The sequence below is a fragment of the Macaca nemestrina genome, chromosome 3 (genome assembly GCF_043159975.1).
Source record: "Macaca nemestrina isolate mMacNem1 chromosome 3, mMacNem.hap1, whole genome shotgun sequence".
Classification (NCBI taxonomy): Eukaryota; Metazoa; Chordata; class Mammalia; order Primates; family Cercopithecidae; genus Macaca; species Macaca nemestrina.
This window is the reverse complement of record NC_092127.1, coordinates 6,064,576-6,087,638: the sequence shown is the minus strand read 5'-3', so window position 1 is coordinate 6,087,638 and position 23,063 is coordinate 6,064,576. Positions and strand designations below refer to the sequence as shown.

General features: G+C 41.3%; 1 protein-coding gene and 1 long non-coding RNA gene across 10 annotated transcripts in view; one reads left to right on the top strand and one right to left on the bottom strand.

The window, feature by feature from the left end:
• The window catches only part of LOC105466588 (storkhead box 2), a 117,877-nt gene extending 106,238 nt beyond the window's left edge, over positions 1–11,639 (top strand). For 7 of the 9 annotated variants that reach the window (XM_011715647.2, XM_071092786.1, XM_011715654.3 and 4 more), the window contains one exon: positions 5,168–11,639. In XM_011715647.2, coding sequence (XP_011713949.1) covers positions 5,168–5,363 — 196 coding nt within the window. In that variant the 3' untranslated portion in view covers positions 5,364–11,639. The other 2 variants (XR_011620767.1, XM_071092787.1) reach the window with 2 other exon arrangements.
• Positions 11,640–13,487: 1,848 nt separating this feature from the next.
• Positions 13,488–22,499, bottom strand: LOC105466590 (uncharacterized). The gene is made up of 3 exons (XR_978294.3): positions 22,472–22,499; positions 21,153–21,195; positions 13,488–13,516 (listed from the first exon to the last, which is right to left on the bottom strand). It is a non-coding gene; the product is annotated as an uncharacterized lncRNA (long non-coding RNA).
• Between the last annotated feature and the right edge of the window lie 564 nt (positions 22,500–23,063).

Sequence of the window (23,063 nt, the reverse complement as noted above, 5' to 3'; positions counted from 1 at the left end):
ATATAATAGCAGATCTCAAAACCTCTCCAATGGATCTAGAAGCTTGTTACCATTTGGATCCCAGTGTTCTGTGCAGCCTGTCCCTCTGGCTCACACATCTTCCTTTCGCCGCCAAGAAATGGAATATTTCTTCCCTCACAGCGAGGGCAGGGGCCTGTGCTCTGTTAGATCAAAGCACGTGCCATGTTTATTTCTCCTCCGCAGAATTGACGGAGCCCCTTTGGGCAGTCTAATTGTAGTTCCTTCTTGGTAGTAGGTGTTAGTTCAGCAAAGGGTTGACAGTTGAGAGTTAGTGGTGCCCAGTGGTCATGGCCAAAGCTCTAGAGTTGTGCAGGGATTCAGAAAGCAAACAAGAGTCTGTGCAACTTCCTTTTTTCTCCTTAACTCTTTCTTCTCCTCAAAGAGCAACATGGGACCTAATTCTCCTTCTAACTTCTACTCCAGATTGGTGACTCTGAGATGCAGAAATACTACTGAGAGATTGACATTTCTCATCAGCTGTGATTCCCAAGATTTTGCAATACTTATAATTTTAACACGGATTCAGATAGGATTATGTACTTCATATATTTATTTTAATTATTAAGAATTAAAATTAATTCTGTTGTGATCATTTCACTATATCCCTGGATAATTTTGGAAGTGAGCATCACACAGCTGGAACTGGGAATCATTAATTCCTTCATCCCATACTAGGCCTTTGTGATTTATTAAAGGGCTGGTTCATTATTATTATTATTATTATTATTACTATTATTTTGGTCATGGAGCCTTTCTTCCAAGTTAACACGTGTGTGGAAGTTTAATGTCTGCACAGAGCTGAGAGATGGCCTTGGTGATAGTGGAGACTGTGGGCCCCAGTCCCTCTCCCCATCCCTCGAGGAGCCTCTGAGACCTCAGGGAGCCACGGGCCTCAGCCTGAAAACCACTAGTCTACTAGATGGCTTTTCTAAGAAATCATTTTTGCTAAATAATTTTTTATCTCAAATCAGATATTAATTTTCCGATTTATTTTAACTATCCTTTTTTCCTTCATTTTCCTGTTCTACTCCTTTTTCCTCTTGAGTTCCTAGTAGTGGATACCGGATTAGCAAAACAGAAGGTCTGTAATCCGTGGTAGAAGTTCAGAACAGTTGCTGGTGGCAGGTGTGGTGTCTTTGCTTGTGTCTTTCTGTTCTTCTGTTTCTCATTATGTAGTCTCTGCCTCCTACCTGCTTTTCACACGCTGGTTTTAAACCTTTCTCCTTTCCCTCTGGGCCCCTGGACTTCCACAGACAGGAAGCTGCCATACTAAGGAGATAGTTGCTAAGGAGACATTGGGAGTAGTTTAGTGGGTTCTAGCTAGAAAACCTTCCATTGCATAACATTGAAAGTTTTTTGTTTGTTTGAAGGTAAACAGAGATATTCATGAAATGGTTGAACCAGTATCTCTACAGAAAATATTTTACTATCTCTAAACTTGGGGTGCAGAATATAGAATTTATGACTGGGATTATTTCTTGAAGTAAGTTGATTTTCAGTTGTTTCATTGTGTACTTAAAGTTAAATGCTTTGTCATGACAGAAGGTAAAGCTTGTTCTAAAGAGACAACCTTCGCACAATAGCCACGTCTGCCAACTAATATTAAGTAGAATTTTCTCTACATGAAAACATGTATCACCTGTATATTTTATGTACTTAGTAGAGAATCTACAGACAATTGCTAAATTTATCCCTTTCGTATTTACTACCCTTCGATTAGAAGCTAGGTGACAAACTATTTTCTACACACCATAATGAAGTCACGGAGTTGTCTCGCTGATCCAGGAGTATGTTCTGCAAAGGAAAGTGTTTGACTTCTAGAGACTTTACTTTCCAGTCTGGGGACTGTTTTAGACAGATAGCATTATCATGCTCATACCTTACCCTTGCTGTGAGACATGGGAATCTTTATTACTTTTTTTTTAGAGACAGGGTCTCACTGTGTTGCCCAGGCTGGAGTGCCGTGGTGATTGTAGCTCTCTGCCTCCTGGAACTCCTGGGCTCAAGCAGTTCTCCTAGTTCAGCCTTCTGAGTAGCTGGGACTATAGGTGTGTGACACCATGCCTGGTCATTTGAAAAAAAAATTTTTGTAGATCCTTCTGCCTTGGCCTCCCAAAGTGCTAGGATTATAGGCATGAGCCACCGTGCCCGGCCCTGACAGGCCATTTATTAAAATCTTTCAGTAAATAAGCCGCAACCAACCAACCAAACAAACAAACAAAAAGACCCCAAAAGGTGATTTTTCTCCACACCCCAGGGTTTCAGTGCTGGCTCAGAAGTCATGTTCAGCCACATTTCCAAAATTCTTTAGTCCCTTTCGTTGGAAATTAAAGGGGATGTGGATGGAAAAAGGGTAGAAACTTGAACTATGCTATGAGATCTAATATTGAAACTGAAAAGTCTTGACATGAAAAGCCTGCAATTCCAAATGTGAGGCCTAAAGCTGGTTGATGAACACAATATGAAAATCAAGAGACCAAAGGCTGCCAGGGGTATATCTGCTTAATGTATCGCATGAACGTGTGCTGTAGACGCCTGGGGCCAGGGGAACACATGCGCACAGAAGGACGAACAACACAGCCACTTGGTCCATTTCTCCTCCCTATAAAATCCTGAAATCCTATTTTTAAGGTTGCACTCCATTAGCTCTCTTTAAAAAAAAAACCCAACTTTGGAATTTGAGGAATATTTTTACTGCTAACATTCCATCTCCTTTAACTTTTTCATCAGCATATCCGGAGCCCTCAGTGTGAACGTCACAGACTGTAATCATTATTGCAACAATAATGAAATACATTCTTTGGAGAAGATGAAGTACTGTACATATTCACCACTATTAACATGTTGGCTATGATTGAAGGTGGGCAAAGGGATCTTATCGTAGAGACAGACCCCAGCTCAGATGATCTATTGTAATATGTGTTTACGGTGTCTGGTATACAGCAGGCACTCAATAAATGTTGAGCCCACCCCTCGAAACCTGGTTTAAGAGTGAATCCTTTGAACCTTAAAATGTATTTTCCCATAGAAAATATGTCATTTGTAATACATGGATTCTGAAGCAAACCCACAGTCACTATTTATTTCATTATATGCTAGGTGTGTAACAGAAATAATCCACATTTTCTACCTTATTAGTGTACAGATTTTTCCTCGATGCTTATTTCTTCTTCACAGTCACCCTAGGAGTAGGTAAATCCCATCATAACTCTCTATTTTAGAGATGAGGAAGTCAGATACTGTAAAAAGTTGCTTTAGTGATTAAGAATGAAACCAAAGGAATGTGTCTTGAAATCTTCGGGGTTTTGCATCTTTCCTGCCCCTCCTCCTTCCTCCGCCTGCTGCATGCCTCAGTGGTGGCTCTGGCAAAGCCACTGGTGAATTTTCCTGGGGGACATGTCATGTAGACAAGTCTAGCGCTTTCCCTTTTAGTGATGACATTTTGGAGTGTCCTTTAGGTTTGCTCAGATTTACCATAAGCATTATGAAAAACTTGACTTCTCTCTATAAGTGGATTACCTTTCTGGAGGCACCCTTGACATTCAAGAAAATTCCAGGGTTTTTGTTTGTTTGTTTGTTTTTGGTTGGCGGTGAACAAACTGCCTTTTAAACAATTAACTCTTGGCTTCTTGGTGAGAAGCAAACTCAAAGCCACAAGGAGTTAGGCTTAAATAACCTCTTGGAAAGCGCTATCAGAGCACAGGATTCAGACAAAATTGCTATCGGCCTAGGACGGGAATGAAAGAGAGGAGAGGACATCTCCGCTGTCGTAGTTTGACCTGTTAACTAGCTCTAGCAGGCTTAAGTCAGATGTAGGGACCAACGCTCAGAGAATATTTCCTAAGCGTTGACTCTGCCTCTTGCAGTGGATGTTTTGAGAATGTTCTGGCGTCCTCAGTCTCTGTAGCTGATAGAGTTCTTGTAGCCACATTGAGGTTCTGGAACACGAAACCTACTCAGTTCTTCCCAATCTGGGCCAGTCATCTGATTTCTGCCATTGCCCTGTGCATTTGAAATCTTAAATGTTCTAAATATCTTAAAGCAATGAAATAGATTCAAATGTTTCTAACTTAGAAAAAGTAAAAGAGAGAGCAAAATAATACAACTTTTAAATCACATCTATTCTATACGAATTATTTTAAAGGACAATATTTCACCTATAATCCCAGCATTTTGGGAGGCCACGGCAGGCGGATTGCTTGCACTCAGGAGTTGGAGACCAGCCTGGGCAGCATGGCAAAACCCAGTCTCTACTAAAAACACAAAAATTGGCCGGGTATGGTGGCACATGTCTGTGGTCCCAGCTATTCGGGCGACTGAGGTAGATGGATTGCTTGAGCCAGGGAGGTGGAAGTTGCAGTGAGCTGAGATCACACCTCTGCACTCCGGCCTGGGGGACAGAGCAAAACCTTGTCTCCAAAAAAAAAAAAAAAAAAAAAAAAACCAAAAAAACCCAAAAATCCAAACAAAAACAGTCCTGCCGAAGTGAGGCAGAAATGAATGGAAACTTAACAAATCAATGGGAAAAAAAAATCTACAGTCCTTTATCAAAAATATAATGTATTTTAACTAACGTGTTAAATTTTGAAACAGTGGAATAAAACATTTAAAATGAATTTTATTCTCATCTGTGCAGCAAATGCTCAGGGTCCCCCCAAAAAGGGCATGCTTAGAGTCCCCCAAAGTCAAAATCTAATCCAGAACGAAAATGGAATCTTTAGGGTAAAATTATCGAGTGTGTTCAGGAGCGGCTATGCCAGTGAATTTCCAGCCTGAAATGAAATCATGACTTAGGTGTATTTATGAGTATCCATTTTAAAAACCACTGCGAGAGCTAGCTATCACCTCAAATTTTGAAGTCGTTTCCTTGAGTGTGAAAAGAAGGAGAAGACATTTCAAAGTGCGTTTAGCTGTTTAAAAACCCTTTATTCACTGAGTGTGCTGCTGATTATTATATGTCTGTGGAAGCTTCTGGAGCCTGTGGTGGAGAGGCAGATGTGAATAATCAGTCGAAATGTATATTGATATGACATTATGAACCAACAGAGGAAATCCATTAACGACATCATTTGCTCTTCCTCTGGGGCTCAATTTATAATTATTTATGTTCCAAACAAAACAAAACAAACCCTTTTTACTCTTTTAGTACTCGGGAGAGCCTGGCTTCCAACACATCAAGCATTGTTGAAAGTAACCGTCGTCAGAACCCTGCTTTGAGCCCGGCGCATGGTGGAGCTGGTCCAGCCTTCAACTTCCGAGCGAGCGCGGACCCGCCGACAAATGAAGCTGAGAAGCTACAGAAACCTTCCAACTGCTTGCAAGCTTCTGTTACTAGTGTGTGATAGTCCTTCTGCCTCAGATCTTCTGTCTCATTCGATACAGCAAAGTTTACGACACTGGGACTGATGTTTACATCTTTGGAAAGACAAGCATCTCAACCACAGTTTTTGTGTTTACTTAAACTGTGCTGCTAAGTAGGGCTAGGGCAAAAAAACAAAAAAAAATATTTCAGAGTATTGCTTTTCACATTTATGGCTCTGTAGCAACTGAATAACAGTAGGGGTGATATGTATACTTTTGCTTCACTAATTGTATCTGAGCACACATAGGAAAGTCTAGACACTGTAAGTGTAATATGCATTTTCAATGTCATGCAGTTGCCAATTCCATTTTAAAATGCCACAGATGCGTGTTGCTCCCAGTCTGTGGTTAAACGGTGCCACAGAACTGATCCTTGACACTTCCAAAAAAAACAAAAAAACAAAAAACAAAAAAACAAAAAAAACAAAAAAACTAAGTCACCACGAAATGTCAAATGCAAGGGTCCACCCTGAGGGAAATAGATGCCAAACTAACTAGAAGGGACCCTGGCCCTTTGTGTGTGAATTGTTTATGCACCAGTCATTTTTCACTGTGAGTTTTCGTGACACTATTTTGCAGGAGCCCGTGGAAGTGTGTGAGAAGGGGTCGCAATGGAAATCGCTGGGAGTGAATGTTTTCAGGATTTTGTTTTCCAGTGTAACAGATGCTTGTCTGATTTTTTAACCTTCCATGATCACAAACAGGAATATAGGCCTTTGAATCTGAAGTGGACAAAGGAAAGGAATTTCCAATCTGGCTGGGGCACAGCACTAGGTGATGGGAGAGGTGATGTGGACTTGTAAAAGGTATTACTCAAATATTGAAGGAAGAGAATTTCCTCCTCGTGATACTTAGGATGACCCTATCTTACTCAAATAGATACAATAATTAGTTTGTTTAAAAGCAAAATGTTCTTTGTGATACAAATGAAGAGTATGGCCTGAGGATGTTATTCTTTCTAATGGAAGGACATAAATCTATTTTATGTAGTTTTAGATAGAATGCCTAAATTAGGCTGAGGGAGATAATTTTTAGTGGTTATAGGAAAGAGCAAATTTAGGGAGAGTTGAACTTCAGGCCTTTTATTCCTGGGAAGATATCTATAGAGAAAACTTTTAAAATAATTTTTGATTAGAAATATACATGTGCCCATGTAATAAACAACAGAATGTGCTCATTCTGCTAGTGTGGTATAATCCTAATTTGTACTCCCCTAAAATTTATCAGAATAACAATTATGCATACATGAACTATGCCAGAGTAATGTTTACAGATACTTTGTAACCAATTTCAGGAGGCGTTTTTAGGTGGATGTGTAGTTAATTAGCCCAACTTATTTCAAAATGGTTTGTTAACTAACATTTTGCTTTGGTTTCCAATGTCATGTTGAACACAAAGAAGACCCAGCAGCAAAGGGATGACCAATAATTTCATCTTATAGCAAAGAGACATTCCAACATTCCCATGTTTTATTTTCTGAGAACAGTGGAACAGATCTGTAGTAATGGAATATTCTTTGCAAAAGGGTTACATAGGACACAAGTAAGTGTTCTCACATAAAGTTTTATTTAGTTCAGTGGCATGTGCTGCTGGGAGCCATACACCGTAAAATATATATATATATCCCAAAATAAATCTAGAATGTTTTCACCTCCGATTTCAGTAATTGGCATATGATTTGTGAGACACATCTGTTTTTGTATTAGGTTTAATCACTAGCAATCTGTTTAAAGAATCCAGTCCTATACTCAGTTGGACTCATTCTTGAAACCTTTAAATGCTCCCTCCTAGTTTTTCAGTTATTTGGAAGTTGCATTGGGTCAAACTGAACTCCTTGAGTTTGGTATAAATTCCTTTTTTGTGCTTACTATAGTGAAACTTCAGCACGTTTCTTAGTAAACTCCCATACCATTGAAATGCTTAAGCCAGTTGGCTTTCAGTCTCATGCCTTATTTCCTCCAAGGCATGCCTCGACGCATTGTTTGTCTTATTGCTTAAATATGTCCAGAAGGAATGATCATGTATCTAATAGACTACATAGTCGGTTCCCTTGGGGAGTTATATATCATACGGTTACTAAATTTTTGTCTAAATTCATTTTTTCCAAAAAACCTGCTCTCAAATTTTTCTTCTACTCTCAGTTCATAAATAATATAACCATTGAAACAACACATCAGCCTCTAGCTGATCCTCTGAAAGTAGCCATTGAAATAATCGAATGCTGTGTGAACAGGAAAGGAAAGCATTACCTTTAAGAGAAGCTTTAACATAGGAATTTATTGATATTTCATGAGATATAGGTTTACAGAAGACATTATTCAAATAAATATGTACACTATTTGCCTGATGCTATGGGGTACATAATGTTTTAAAAACTCCCTTAGACCAGCAGCCATTAGTGTAGAAATGATGGACTTTAAAGGTGATACCATGTAAGCAGATGTTGCATATAAAAATATTCTTGCCTGAATCTGATTGAGATTCTTGAACAGGGGAGGAGTGGCTGCCGGCAGCACATTGCAAATGTCATCCGAGGTCACGGTGAGGCGCTCGGTCCCAGAACAGTGGGATCCTCGCCAGGCGTTGCCAGTATCCTTTTCCTCCTGTAAAATCATAGCTTTGTGTTACACGACTGCTTATCCAGTCTTAGGGTTTAGCAACTGAAAGGTTTACAAAACCGAATCTGGTTGAATCTCTGTGAAAGGGTCAACACATCTGTCGGCATTTTGCACACTTATGTATTATTATGATACAACATATTACTTTATGGTAATTTTTATTTTTACATATAACTACCTCCATAAATTTGATGAAATGGCAGCCGTGTGTTAAAGTGTATCGTTCAGAAGCGCACAGTTGAACACTTCCTTCAACATTAGGGCATGGCGTGCTGTGTGTGTCAGTGATTGCCTCTGTGGACTCATGACTTTCCATCGCCATGGCTTTCTCTTACGCCCTTGTTTGGCTTTCAGATGTAATCCTGTCTTCTCCTCTCTTCCCCCACGAAAGCGCAGTCGATTTTGTTAGGAATGAACAGAAGTTTAAAAATTCTTTTGCCCACCCCCGCCCCCCCACCCATTCCTGTTAAAAGTTCTCTGGCGAAGAGCCAATGGGTGAACGTAATTGAGAGAGCTATTTACTCCTTTGGAAATCTGATTTGAAGTCTAAGTTTTCAGTAACAGAAGACACACAAGCAATGTGGACTGCCAAGCTTGAAGCACTTCGGGCTCTGCCTTCACTCGCATGCTACCATGTCGAGCCCAAACTCCACTTTAATTAAAAGAGCTGTGCTGTGAATTCCACAACTTCTGTTAAATAATTTGTATTCCATTATATATATTTTGCACATCTCAGGGGACCATAATAAACATATGAACGGGGGGGTGCCATCAAATAGAGAAAGCAAATAGAAGAGGCGAATGGAGACTAGCTGGATAAAAATAACAAGTTACTGCTTCTCTGATGTTGTGAAGGTCGGGTTCAGGAAGCGTCAATTCACAGTTAATCTGGAATAACAATGATCTGAACACCAGCTGTTCCCAGGTCCCTCTTTTTCATAGCCCAACCAGCATTTCTAAAATGTAAATTTAAATTACATTGCAGTCACCATGGGGAGAAGAAACCTGTTCAGCGGAAGCAGAAGCATTGTTCCTTTTTTAGGTTGGCGCAGCTTTGCAAAATTCTACCCAGGATAAACCACTTATCACCACCAAGTGTACTTGAAAATAAAGTTTTTAACTTAAATTACAAGCATATTGCTCACAATACAATAGTGATCATTTTTTGAAAGTCTCGCCATTTATAACATGGGCAGTATTTGGAGCTTGATTTAAAAACCAACAACATAATGACTTTTCACGATTCACTTTGGGATCTCAAAGTGCTTCCAAGGCATTCAGATTCACAAACAATTCACAAGACAGGTCATCTTTGTAATACCCATACTTGAAATGAATAAAACAAAAGGAGTGACTTGAGATTCCCCAGAAACACAGTGGCAGCTATCAATGATCTGTTTTCTATCTGTCTGATAGACCATCATGAGAAATCACTAAATACAATGCTATTTTTCTGATGTGTGCTAATAAAGTCAAAGAAAACAAATACAACTTGACACTTTTGTCCATTTTCATTCAAAAAAAAAAAAAGTTCAGGGTGTTTGGAATTTTCCACCTCAGCACACGTTTCTGGTATCGATGGATGAAGCCGGTGATTGACAGATCCACCCAAATGCCATTGCAGTCAGAAGCAGATCTGGACACACACCCTTGTTTACAGTTTCATACTGGGTTTCTACAGTTCCCGTGCTAAATCATTCAGGAACACGACTGCTCCTGGCAGTGGAAGGTGCTGAAACAGAAACTTTAATTAAAAACTTTATCAAGTACTCTTCACAGTGCTCCTTAGCACCATAGAAATTCAGTACAGTCTATCGAGCCCTACTTTGGAGGAGCTGGATTTCTGAGGGAGCTTTTCCAGTTCTAAGTGTTTTCTCAAATTAGGAGATAGATGATCTTTGACAGGGATCTCCTCCATCACCACAGGCCAGTCACAACTAGCCACGTGCTGCCAGACCTCAGTGGCCCAAGCAGGAGCCATCTCTTCTTTCCCCGGTCTCCCCCAGGACCGTCCTGCCCATTGTCAACATCCTCCAGGGCTCTTCTGGTAGTGATTGACATTTCTACACATGTTTAGGGCTTGGGGGAGCTAGAACACAGGAAATATGAAATGCAAAAGGCACGGAAAACACTGTTTTGCTTTGGGTTAGTAAAATGTGGGCAGGAAAGAGATTACTATCAGTCTGAGCTTTGCCAAGTGAGATAAAAGAATCAGCTGTCGCCCCATTCCTCTCCCAGAAGGTCTTATGGTATTAAGGATCCATCCAATATTCTCCCACAGATTTTTATTCAGGAGATGTTTCATAAATTCCATATATGAAAACATTCATCATTACATCCCCATTGTGTGTTTCACACAGACATCGGCACCTTCCTATTGAGTTAATACTCTGCGTCTTTTGCAGCAGCAGCCCACAAGGAGATTCCCAGTGATGGCTCCCCTAACACACAATCCTGTGATTTTACAGTTCTATGACTTACAGTTGATGATTCACAAGATTCAGAATTCTACAAGACTCAAGGGGCACTAAACTTTCTTACGATTGTACATGATCGGTTATAGGGCTGTAATCATTGTTGGCTTCAAATGTGGACACACACACACACACACACACACACACACCATGCCAAGGAGGAAAGGGGGTGTTTCAAGTCAGGCAGCGATGATTCTGGAAGGCTGGAAATGTAAGGTTAGAAGCTTGACTGGTCCATGTACAGTTACCTGCCTCCCTGTCCCAAGGCTGATCTTAGTGAACCTGTTCCCTTGCTCCCACCAAGAAGAGGTACCAAATGTGAGACCTGAGATCTCCTCCAATATCTGTCCTCTGAAGTTCCAGGAAACTAATCATGAAGTACACACGCAGCAGCTCCTCCGCTTCCTTTCCTCCGAGGTCCTCCTTTCCATTCTCCCACCTAGATACTGACATGCCGTCACGGTTTCCACATTGGAAGGGCAGAGCACTGTGCAGTATGGTGCACACTTGCTGGGTGAGGAATAGAGCTGCCCCAGGGTCACCTTCATGCAAGTATTGACAGCTACAAATTAAAGTCCTTAGAGCAGTTGACACAGATACTACGTTCTAGAAGAGAATTAAATTTAAACATCAAGTTTAAAGGGATCATAATTCTGCAGGTATCTTTCTCTGAGTGACTGAATGTGACTATTGCATTAGGGTAAATGAATTAAGACGTGCAAGTGGGATTTACTGTATGTTAGAAAGGAGTTTTGCAGCCAAGACTGCCTTGAATAAAATGTGTTTGCACTGAAAAAAAATTTTAAATTACTTGGTCTCTGGTTGCTGTAAAGGTCATCCAAGATGGATGTTCTGTTTATATTGTATAGTATTTCATATGAAATAATTACAGTTCATGAAATGTCTTCCCTAATGTTACTGATTTATAACAGCACATTTGTAACATGGTTTTTATCGTGTCCGTGTACCATACTGTAAATGATGATTACTTGTCATGCTTAGTATAATAACTTAAAAGAAAAAAAAGGACAGGGATTTTTGTAAGTCTATATTTGAAAGTCCCTCCCTATGGTGATACTGTGTTCATGTTGTTTATGTAGTGTTGTGTGAAATATCCATTTTGGATTGTGTTACTTTTTAAGATATTAAATAACATTTGGTTATATGTCTTAAGTGGATTTTTTTTTGGTGCTCGAGAGAAAATATTTTAAGGTGAGGTTCATTTATTTATCTTCGATTAATAGGATTTTATAACATTTTTGATTACACAATATTATTAGAGCTTCTGAGTTAAAACAACTAAAAATGAAAATATCTGATCAAAATTCTTTTTCCATGAAAGTTGGGGGAAAAATCACATTTTTAGGTAATTGGATTTAAAACAGAGCGAGAGAGATGCGTATAACTACATTTTCTATATGAAATGATAAAGTGATGTGATTAGGTCTGGGGTTTCTTTTTCATTAGCACCCATATCTCAGCTTTTGTTCCTAAGCGGATGGAATCCTCTTCCCGGTAAACACGAGGAGGCTGCTCACATGTACCAGTGAGTCACTTGCACAGGTTCGGAATCCCCCGTGTTTAATTGCCTTCAGCTGTCATACATTCTTCTGCGTCTCTTCACTGTAGCAAATCTTTGCCCGCAGAGAATGGGCTTTTTCAAACCAAAGCGATTTGCTGCCCCATTAATGATGAAGCTAGGAAATAGTGTTCTCAGTCAAAAACAATGAGCCATAAAGTCGAGCCTGATTTTCTTATAAAGGCAATATCCAAAGGAGACTTCCAAAAATTGTTGTGAACAATGACAGTGTCTTTGGATACGTGTCTGGAGACCGCAAGGTGACTGCTTTGAAGAACAAGTTGTATTTTGTTGCGTAAGTTTGTCTATATATTTTAAACTGTCTCAATACAGACATTTCCTTTTTCAGGCATGAAGTTAGGAAGAGCAGGAATACTGGGAGTATATTGTGAGTTTTACTCTAGGACCAAAAGCAGCTGTGGTCAAGGAAAGGTAACTGTGTGTTCCTTTCAGAACTATCTAGTGAACCGAGGAAACGTGGGGACTTAAGGAGAAGGCGGAAGGCAGGATTCTGATTCCTTGGAGAGAATGGTCACGGTTCATAAACATGTTGTCTTTCCAAAGGAAATGGTACGGTTTTAACTTATTTTTAGCATTTAGAGTGGTGGGTTTTCTCCCCCTCAGAGAAAATTCAAGCAGAGTACTCAATACTTGCCTCCTTCCCTGGTGTTGGCCGTGAAATCGAGAACCACTGAGTAATCAAAAGAAGTTATTCACCTGACCTTAATACTTCATTTAACTGTAAAATCTTATCCCTACTGTGGGAGTTCTTGGATTTAGAACTTGGATCTTGGTCCCCCACCCCACCCCTGACCTTCACACTCAGTGGCTCCAGAACTTTCCTGTCAAGCAAATAGTTAATCATATGTGATTAATACATTTTCACAGTACATTGCTCCATACAGGAATTTCAAGAAAAACCAAGGCACCTGTGCTCAAGAGAGGCCAAATAGGCTGCTTAACTGCAGCTCCTGAATTCCATCAAATAAATTCCTCCCAGGTCACTTTCCTTCGCGTTTTCCTTGCTTCTCATCCTTTAGTGTAAAGTTCCATGCATTATTTTTATTTTCCATTACCTTGAGTTTATTTTACTTTACTACTCTTCACTTTGCATAATAGCAGTGATTTTCATTTGTTTGTTGTTATGCTATTAATATTTGGACTCACTCTTGCTCTCTGTTATTGATAACTACAATTGATCACTAGTATTTTAAATTTTATATTTATATTGTCTTTCCCTCCTTGTATCCACAGACCACTACCATCCCTCAATCTCATTTCCACTCACCTTTGCACTAAGAGCCTTTGGTTCTCCAACACTTCTGTAGATATCTGCCACCAGCTGAGTCATCAGAGGCCTGATAAATGGTAACTTGCAGATATGCATGGATGGATGGATGGATGGATGGATGGATGGATGGATGGATATCGCATTAGACCAAAGGTGCCTGTATTCTTATAGTCTGAAAATGACAATGAAACAAAAGGACATATCATGCAAAAGGATATTTTGTGATGTCCATGTGACTCCCTTTTAAGAACTTATCTTGGGAAATTATTTTGTAACCTTCTTCTATCTATGCTTCAAGCCAGTGCCTACCATTCTTTACTATACAATATATGATTTATTGTGGGAAAAGTTTTTTTCCCCTGAAAAACACCTCCTTTTTTTTTTTTTTTTTGACAGAGTCTCGCTCTGTTGCCCAGGCTGGAGTGCAGTGGCACGATCTTGGCTCACTGCAGCCTCTGCCTCCCAGGTTCAAAAACTTTCATTGAGAGCTGGGATTAGAGGCACCTGCCACCACGCCCAGCTGATTATTTTTAGTAGGGCCGGGGTTTCACCATGTTGGCCAGGCTGGTCTTGAACTCCTGACCTCAGATGATCCACCTGCCTCGGCCTCCGTCCAAAATGCTGGGATTACAGACGTGAGCCACCGCGCCCGGCCAAACACCCCCTTTAAAGTTGGTAACAGCTCAGTGGGGTAGTAATCAGCAGACCCGTTGACACAGTGCAGCTTCACATTGTTTGTTACTGTTGCTAAAATAAATGAGACAGATAACTAACAAAGCTTAAGTGCATTGGAGAAGACAGCTTTTGCCCCTCTTGTTTCCTTCATGTGTTATTTGAAGGCAGTTCATGAGAGGACATCTGTGTTGAATGTCAAAGGACCAATATTCAGTCTGGGAAAGTGTTAAGATTCTCTGGAATAGAACAGTGAGCTTGGAAGCAGAAATGGTCATTTCTACACTTCTCTCCCTTCCGTGTCTCGTCTCTTAATTTGAAGGGGACTTAATTAGGTGGACTGGGGCTCCAGATGGCCCCCAAGAAGCCAGACAAATGAGCATAGTCGAAGGTGTCTTTCACAATTGACTTTTGCTCTAGCCCAGCTGGTGGAAGGGCCAGCACTTTCTTGCCTCGGGACTTTAGCAGTCAGCATTTTTGTAGAGAGTTTTTGAGTAAAGCACTTCCAGTGCATTTTAAAAATAAACCTTTTATAACATTTTTAGATTTCTAGAATTATTACAAAGATAGTACAGAGAGTTCTTGGATACCCTATATCCAATTTCCCTTGTTATTATCATTTCACATTAATACAGTACCTTAGTCACAATTAATGAACCAATATTGTTACATTATTGTTAAGTAAAGTTCACCTTTTATTCAAATTTTCTGTTTGTCCCACTGTCATTTTTTGTTGTTCTTGTCCCAGGAGCCCAACCACGATACTATACTACAATCAGTTGTCCTGCCTCCTTGGTCTTCCTCGGTCGGTGACAATTTCTGAAACTCTCTTTGTATTTGATGTCCTCGGCAGTTTTGAGGAGTATGTGTCTGGTGTTTTGTACAATGTCCTCAGTTTGAGTATGACTTATACTTTTGTCATGAGTAGGCCAGAGTTATGTGTTTTGGGGAGGAGGACCACAGAGATAAAGTTCGATTCTCATCATATCATATCAAGGGTCCATCCTATTCGTTATGACTTATTACCACTGTTGATGTTAACCTTGATCATCTGGCTGGAGGTAGTGGTTGTCAGCTGTCTTCACTGTGAAGTTACTGTTTTTCCTCCATTTCCATACTGTTCTGTTTGGAAGAAAGTCACCATGTGCCACTTAAGGAGTGGAGAGTTAAGCTCTACTTCCTTAAGGGCAGAGTATCTAAATAAGTTGTAATTCTTTTGTATAGAAGATTTGTCTCTTCTTTGACACTTATTTATTTATTCAATCATTCTTAGCAGTATAGGTTCGGATATTTATGTTATACTTTGGGTGAGAGTCTATTACCACTTGATTTTATTGCTCAAACTTTTCCAGCTTTTGCACTGAGAGCTCTTTAAGTTGGCTCTTGTACCTCTTTGATGTACCCTCATCATTGTGGTTTGTTCACATGTTTTTGAGCACCTTCTTAACTCTCTGGCACTATAAGAAGCTGTAGGCTTATGGTGTATATTTCCTGTCCCAGTCTTGGAATGAGTCATTTCTCTAAAGAACACTGGTGTCTTTTATTGGAGAATGGTATTAGAAACCACCATCTGGGTGCTGGCGGTGTGCATTACTCCTGGGGAGACATTACTTCTACGTCTTCTCAGCTGACAGAGCAAGGAGGTATATGTGTGTATGCTCACCTGTCCACATACACATATCAATAGATGTTGCTAAATGTAACCACCTCTACTTCTATTAAGCTAGGTGTCATGCTGATGTCCCCAACTCTAATGCATTGACATGGATCATTCAAGCCTCCTTTCTTGCTTATCTGTAAGTTCCCACTCCGACAGTGAGAAACCCGGCTCTTACACCTGCCATCCCTTTGCCGGATTGCTTAATTGCAGTATACATATAGTAGGTCATCCACTGCATTTTCTAAAACTGATTTGATACATACGGAAATACAGAAACAAGTGAAAGTGTTTCTCGGCTTACTCTAGTAGGTGGCTTACTTCATGTGACAGTGCGGTGAAGATTATAAACATGTTAGTGAGCTTATTTGGCCCGAGTAGGATTGTTCTAAAGAATGTAAGGTCCAGAGGGAAGAGGGGCACTATTAATTTTATTTAAGATGTGTTCTTCCTTATGCTGCACTGTTAGGACTTGGAAAGAAGCGATGTTGACTTAGTATACAGACTGAATGTCTGGTGAACCGCTACTTCCTTCTCCCGACTTCTAATCTCTGAAGATTTAAATTTTTATTTAATTTCAAGGTCCAGATCAAATGCTGTCTCTTTCACAAGGCCTTCTCTGAGTACCCTTCTCTGCTTCCATGCCCTGAGAAGATGGCTTCTTTTCCTCCCTTACAGTAGAGCATTCATCATTTCCAATCCTATGTTCTCGTGTTTTGCCTTATAGACAGACTCTGCCCAAGACCATGCCCTCGGCTAAACAATTGATACCACTTTAATATTATTTCCTTGATTTCCTGGCTGGGGGAGCCTCTGCTGGTCATTGTTTCTAGGTGGCCCTTATGAGCTTTGAAATCTTCAGCAAGAAATGGGCTGGGTGTGATGGCTTCAAGCAGGATTTCAAAAATGCTGTGTGCTGTGGTCAGGGCTGCTTCTCACTAAGAAACCTCTTGGGAATGTGCTCCCAGCAACTGCATCCTTTTTGCTTCCATGCACCTACCTTATCACCAAAAAACCTCAACACAAACCGAAACCAAAGAACACCAGGAGCAGGAACTGAGCTTTGACTTTTGGAATGTCAAGAAGTTGTTGTAAGATGAGAAGCTGAGCGGGAAGCTTCCAGCCCGTCCTGTTGCAAGCACCTGTGCTGCAGAACCCTGGCCCTTTGCTCTCGGGCTGTGACGGAGCCGCTGTGTTTCTCCATGGCAGCCCTCAATCTGCGTGTGCAGCGCCAAGTGGGCGGGAAGTTAAAAGAGGTGGGAAAAGCCACCGAGCAGGCAGCTCAGGAGAAGCCAAACCTTGCACAGTGGAACGGAACGGGCAGTTCATTTGTGGGGAAAATACGAGACTGAGGTCAGGTGCTCTGTGGGGCAGCAGACAAGGGGGAGGGTCTTCCCCAAAGTGGTTGGAGTAGGTATGGCCATGCTCACAATGTGTTTCCTTTTAACCATATCTTAAATCTAAAGACAGCTGACTGTTGTTTGTGCAAACTTTCCATAAAAATGTAACAAAAAATTTATTTTCTCTGTCCTGATTTAAGTTTTCTTCCCCCCAACCCCCAGCCCAGCCACATGGCTTCCCCCGCAACCCCCAGCCCAGCCCAGCCACATGGCTTCCTTGGGGTTGCTTGTCATTTCTTCCCCCACCTCCTGCGCCTTCTCTTTGCATCTGTGGGATTTTGCTTGCAGCTAATTTTTCATTTTAATGTTCTCTTTTCTCTCCCCCTGTCCCGCACACTTTGAGAACAAGTCCATGAGTTTGATTTCTTGATAATTTTTTCGTATCTTCCTAGAGCAGTTTCCCCAACTGTTGCTAACTCATTTTGTAGTCATAATGTGGCTATTTGTAAAGCCTCACTAGGGATGTCTACTATAATATAATACTAACAAACTACTTGCTATTACTCCCAAATATTCAAGCTAGTTAAAAAAAAAAAAAAAAGCCAGCAACTCTGCTTGTCTTGTTCTGGTTGACTGATGTAATACCAGAAATCTCCCAAGCCTCTGGTTTACCTGAGGTGTTTGGAGTTGGTGTATTTGAGGGGAATTGCTAAAATGAAGTTGCACCAAGGTTCAGATAACTCGGGCTGGGTTGCAGCCCAGGGTGAACTGAATGACTACAAAGTCAAGTTCCCACTGGGAGATGTAACCTTACAGGTAAATTGAACAGGGGCTTCCAAATCCATACTTCTTGAAAGTCCTGCCTCTATGAAAATACTCATCTTAATTTTAGTCATCTGTATGTCCCAATTTTTCTACAGTAAGCACATATTATTCCAAACTCAGAAAACTATTTATGGAAAACTGAAATGTTTAAGAATACAATAAACAGAAGGGGCTGGGGTGTGGTGCCTCGTGCCTGTAATCCCAGTACTTTGGGAGGCCAAGGCGGGCAGATCACTTGAGGTCAGGAGTTCGAGACCAACCTGTCCAACATGGTAAAACCCTGTCTTCACTAAAAATACAAAATTTAGCCAGGTGTGGTGGCACATGCCTGTAATCCCAGCCACTTGGGAGGCTGAGGCAGGAGAATCACTTTAACCTGAGAGGCAGAGGTTGCAGTGAACTAAGATCACATCACTGCACTCCAGTCTGGGCAACAGAGCAAGACTCTGTCTTTAAAAAATAAAATAAAATAAAATAAAATAAAATAAAGACAATAAACAGAAAGTCACAAATTGTGACTCCCATGCCTCCCCTCTTTCGACACTCTCGAGCTCATCTGTCTTCTGGCTGGCGAGTGCTTCCTTTCTCCACAGCATCTTCTGGCCACTTCACTCTGACTGAGGCTGAATTTTGAAGCTTACAGATTTCTCATGAGTATAAAAAGCCTTATTAATTTTTTCGAGCTGTAAATCAATGTTCTTCCTACTAGCCAGAGCAAAAATATTGTTCTGGTCTCAATAAAGTGCAATCCAGAATTTCTTTTTTATTTCTTTTTTATTTTTTTTTTTTAATTTTTATTTTTTTGAGACGGAGTCTCGCTCTGTCGCCCAGGCTGGAGTGCAGTGGCATGATCTCAGCTCACTGCAAGCTCCGCCTCCCCGGTTCAAGTGATTCTCCCGCCTCAGGCTCCTGAGTAGCTGGGATTACAGGCGTGCACCACCATGCTTGACTAATTTTGTATTTTTAATAGAGATCTTGGTCAGGCTGGTTTTGAACTCCCGACCTCAGGTGATCCCCCTGCCTCAGCCTCCCGAAGTGCTGGGATTGCAGGTGTGAGCCACTGCGCCCGGCCCAGAATTTCTTACTCTGAAGTAGGATTAAGTGAGGAAAACTTTCAGGAGTGAAGATTAAATGTCATTTCTTCCTCGAGGCACAGAGTAAAAGCCATCATGTAGCAAAGACAAATGAATTATTTGTAGTCAGTGTAAGCTGGTGCTTGACTTTTTTTTTTTTTTAAATAGAGATGAGGTCTTGCTATGTTGCCCAGGCTGGGCTTGAACTCCTGGGCTCAAGCAATCCTCCTGATTTGACCTGCCAAGTAGCTGAGACTACAGGCATGTGCCACTGTGCCTGGCTTATTCTCCTTAATCCTTACTGGAGTATTTAGACATTCTTCCCAAATGGTTTGTCACAACTAACTCATTTCCCTTCAATATCCAAGCGAGAATCTTCAGATACTTCCTATAGGTCCAGATATCTAGGGCTTGTTAATTAATGTTGTACTTAATTAATCTTTATCATAATTTGTAAAAAAAAAAAAAATGTATCTAAATCACAGACTTAAAAAATGATACCCCCGGCCGGGCGTGGTGGCTCAAGCCTGTAATCCCAGCACTTTGGGAGGCCGAGATGGGTGGATCACGAGGTCAGGAGATCGAGACCATCCTGGCTAACACAGTGAAACCCTGTCTCTACTAAAAAATACAAAAAACTAGCCGGGCGAGGTGGCGGGCGCCTGTAGTCCCAGCTACTCGGGAGGCTGAGGCAGGAGAATGGCATGAACCTGGGAGGTGGAGCTTGCAGTGAGCTGAGATCTGGCCACTGCACTCCAGCCTGGGCCACAGAGCAAGACTCTGTCTCAAAAAAAAAAAAAAAAGATACCCCCAAAAGGTAGTTCATTTCGGAGAATGCTTTTTTAAAAATTTGGGGTCTTCTTGTTATAAACTAGGTTTTTGCAAAGGTATATGAATAAGTGAGGTTTAAATTTGATAGTGCCTTGAATGCTGCTTTTCCAGATTCAGAAATTAATAATACACTGTTTGAGGAAGGAACCCAAATCAATAGAAAGATGACACACAAGTGTGCTGCATGCATTCTGATGTTGGGATATGAATGTTGTTGTATTCTGATGTTTGGATATGAATGTTGCTGTATTCTGATGTTGGGATATGAATGTTGCTGTATTCTGATGCTGGGATATGAATGTTGCTGTATTCTGATGTTTGGATATGAATGTTGCTGTATTCTGATGTTTGGATATGAATGTTGCTGTATTCTGATGTTTGGATATGAATGTTGCTGTATTCTGATGTTTGGATATGAATGTTGCTGTATTCTGATGTTTGGATATGAATGTTGCTGTATTCTGATGTTTGGATATGAATGTTGCTGTATTCTGATGTTTGGATATGAATGTTGCTGTATTCTGATGCTGGGATATGAATGTTGCTGTATTCTGATGCTGGGATATGAATGTTGCTGTATTCTGATGTTTGGATATGAATGTTGCTGTATTCTGATGTTTGGATATGAATGTTGCTGTATTCTGATGTTTGGATATGAATGTTGCTGTATTCTGATGTTTGGATATGAATGTTGCTGTATTCTGATGTTTGGATATGAATGTTGCTGTATTCTGATGTTGGGATATGAATGTTGCTGTATTCTGATGTTGGGATATGAATGTTGCTGTATTCTGATGTTTGGATATGAATGTTGCTGTATTCTGATGTTTGGTTATGAATGTTGCTGTATTCTGATGTTTGGATATGAATGTTGCTGTATTCTGATGTTGGGATATGAATGTTGCTGTATTCTAATTGGATATGAATGTTGCTGTATTCTGATTGGATATGAATGTTGCTGTATTCTGATTGGATATGAATGTTGCTGTATTCTGATTGGATATGAATGTTGCTGTGTTCTGATTGGATATGAATGTTGCTGTGTTCTGATTGGATATGAATGTTGCTGTGTTCTGATGTTGGGATATGAATGTTGCTGTATTCTGATGTTGGGATATGAATGTTGCTACAGTGGATAGTTTATGCAGCAAGTATTCAGCACTTTCCTCTTTGCTTCTGAGCATCCCGGAAGTTCTAGCGACACAAAGTAAAAGACATGATCATTGCCTTCTAGGGGATTCAGAAGGGAAGGTCACCCCTGCACACAGAAGAGCAGTGATGTGTCCATGCTGCAACGTGCTGGGGATACTGTGGGGAAGGGTTCCAGAGCCATTCCGCCTACTCACCAGGTCTAGGATTCGGCAGCCAACACCCTCCTCTGACCTCCGAAGCTCGGTGTTATTGACTTACCCTAATAGGGATGGATCCCGCCTTCCCTGCCTCACGGTGATTTCTGTGAGGGTTAAACAAGAGCCATGAAAATGATGCATGTCAGGTAGGGTGTAAAACCACAATTGTGCTGTTGTGCAGGTTCGGGGGAGACAGAGCTCACTTTGCAATATTTTATTACTAGAGTTTAAGCTGGACCTTTAAAGTAGGGTGGGATATTGGTAAGGGCAAAGGGATTTGGAGAATATTCCAGGCATGGATAACAAGGGCTTAAACTCACGAGCAACAAAGATAACAGTTGCAAGACAGAGTACCTATAATGAATCTTCCTCTCAAAGTAATGTTTAGCGTCATAAATATTCTATGTGTATATGAGGGGGAAAGGGATTAACATCACAAATATAATTTTTCCAACACAGTTTTGCTATAGAACATGAAAGATGAGCATTGGAATGTGACATGGTAGAAGTTTGTCACATGTTATTGTTTCATGCCTTGTCTGCAAATGGAGCCGCTACTCCCACCCCCAGCTCTCAATGACTAATTCCTACTTCAGTAGGAGCCCTCTGTCTTGGCTCATTCCCCCTCCAGTCTAGTCTAGTGTTGTCTTGTCTTTCCTTCCTCCCTCCCTCCTTCCCTCCCTCCCTCTCTCTCTCTCTCTCTCTCTCCTCTCCTTCTCTCCTTCTCTCTTTCTCTCTCTCTTCTTCCCTCCCTCCTTTCCTTCCTTCCTTCCTTCCTTCCTTCCTGCCTCCCTCCCTCCCTCTCTTTCTCTCTCTCCTATCCTTCTCTCGTCTCTTTCTCTCTCTCTTCTTCCCTCCCTCCCTCCCTCCTTTCCTTCCTTCCTTCCTCCCTCCCTCTCTCTCTTTCTCCTCCTCTCCTTCTCTCCTTCTCTCTTTCTCTCTCTCTCTTCTTCCCTCCCTCCCTTCCTTCCTTCCTTCCTCCCTCCCTCCCTCCCTTTCTCTCTCTCTCCTCTCCTTCTCTCCTCTCTTTCTCTCTTTCTCTCTCTCTTCTTCCCTCCCTCCCTCCCTCCTTTCCTTCCTTCCTTCCTCCCTTCCTCCCTCTCTCTCTTTCTCTCTCCTCTCCTTCTCTCCTTCTCTCTTTCTCTCTCTCTCTTCCTCCCTCCCTCCCTCCCTCCCTCCCTCCCTCCCTCCCTCCCTCCCTTCCTTCCTTCCTTCCTTCCTTCCTTCCTTCCTTCCTTCCTTCCTTCCTTCCTTCCTTCCTCATTCTTTTTCTTTCTTTTTGTAGAGGCAGAGTCTTGCTCTGTGGCCCAGGCAGGAGTGCACTGGCATGGTCACAGCTCACTGCAGCCTCAAACTCCTGGGCTGCGGCCATCCTCCCACCTCAGCTTTCTGGCCCCTTCAGTCATTTTAGCACTCTTGTGTTCTTTACTTTTCCCCATGGACATGTTGTGTGTCCCCAGCTGGATTTCAGAGTCCCCGAAGTCAGGAATGCCTTTCAGTCCTGTGACCTCACAGAGCCGGCAGTGGCTGGCTGTAGTGGGTATGCTGGTCGGATGCTGACAAACTGGCTTTCCTTCTTATGTTGACTCAGCCCTAACCCTGACAGCCACCCACTTACAGTTATACTGGTGAGTTTCAAAGTGTTCTTCACAAAATAATGTGCCTGCACTTGGGTAGAGAAAAAGCCAACTGTATTTTTAAGACTTCTGAAATACTTGTAGTTTTTGGGCCCAGCCACTACACCACAGACGTGAGTGTAAAGATGTCATGATCTTACTGTGTTTTATATGTGTTTTGGCATGGTTAAATAACAGCATTAGAACATGAACCTCAAAATCACACCTTTCTGATTTTTCTCTTATTTATTTTGGCTCTCCCTTCTAAGGCCCTGTGTCCACTCCTTGAATGATCAATGTTCCTTAAAGATTTTAAGGCTCCTTTTCTTCTTGTTCCTGGGCCTCTATTTGGATTT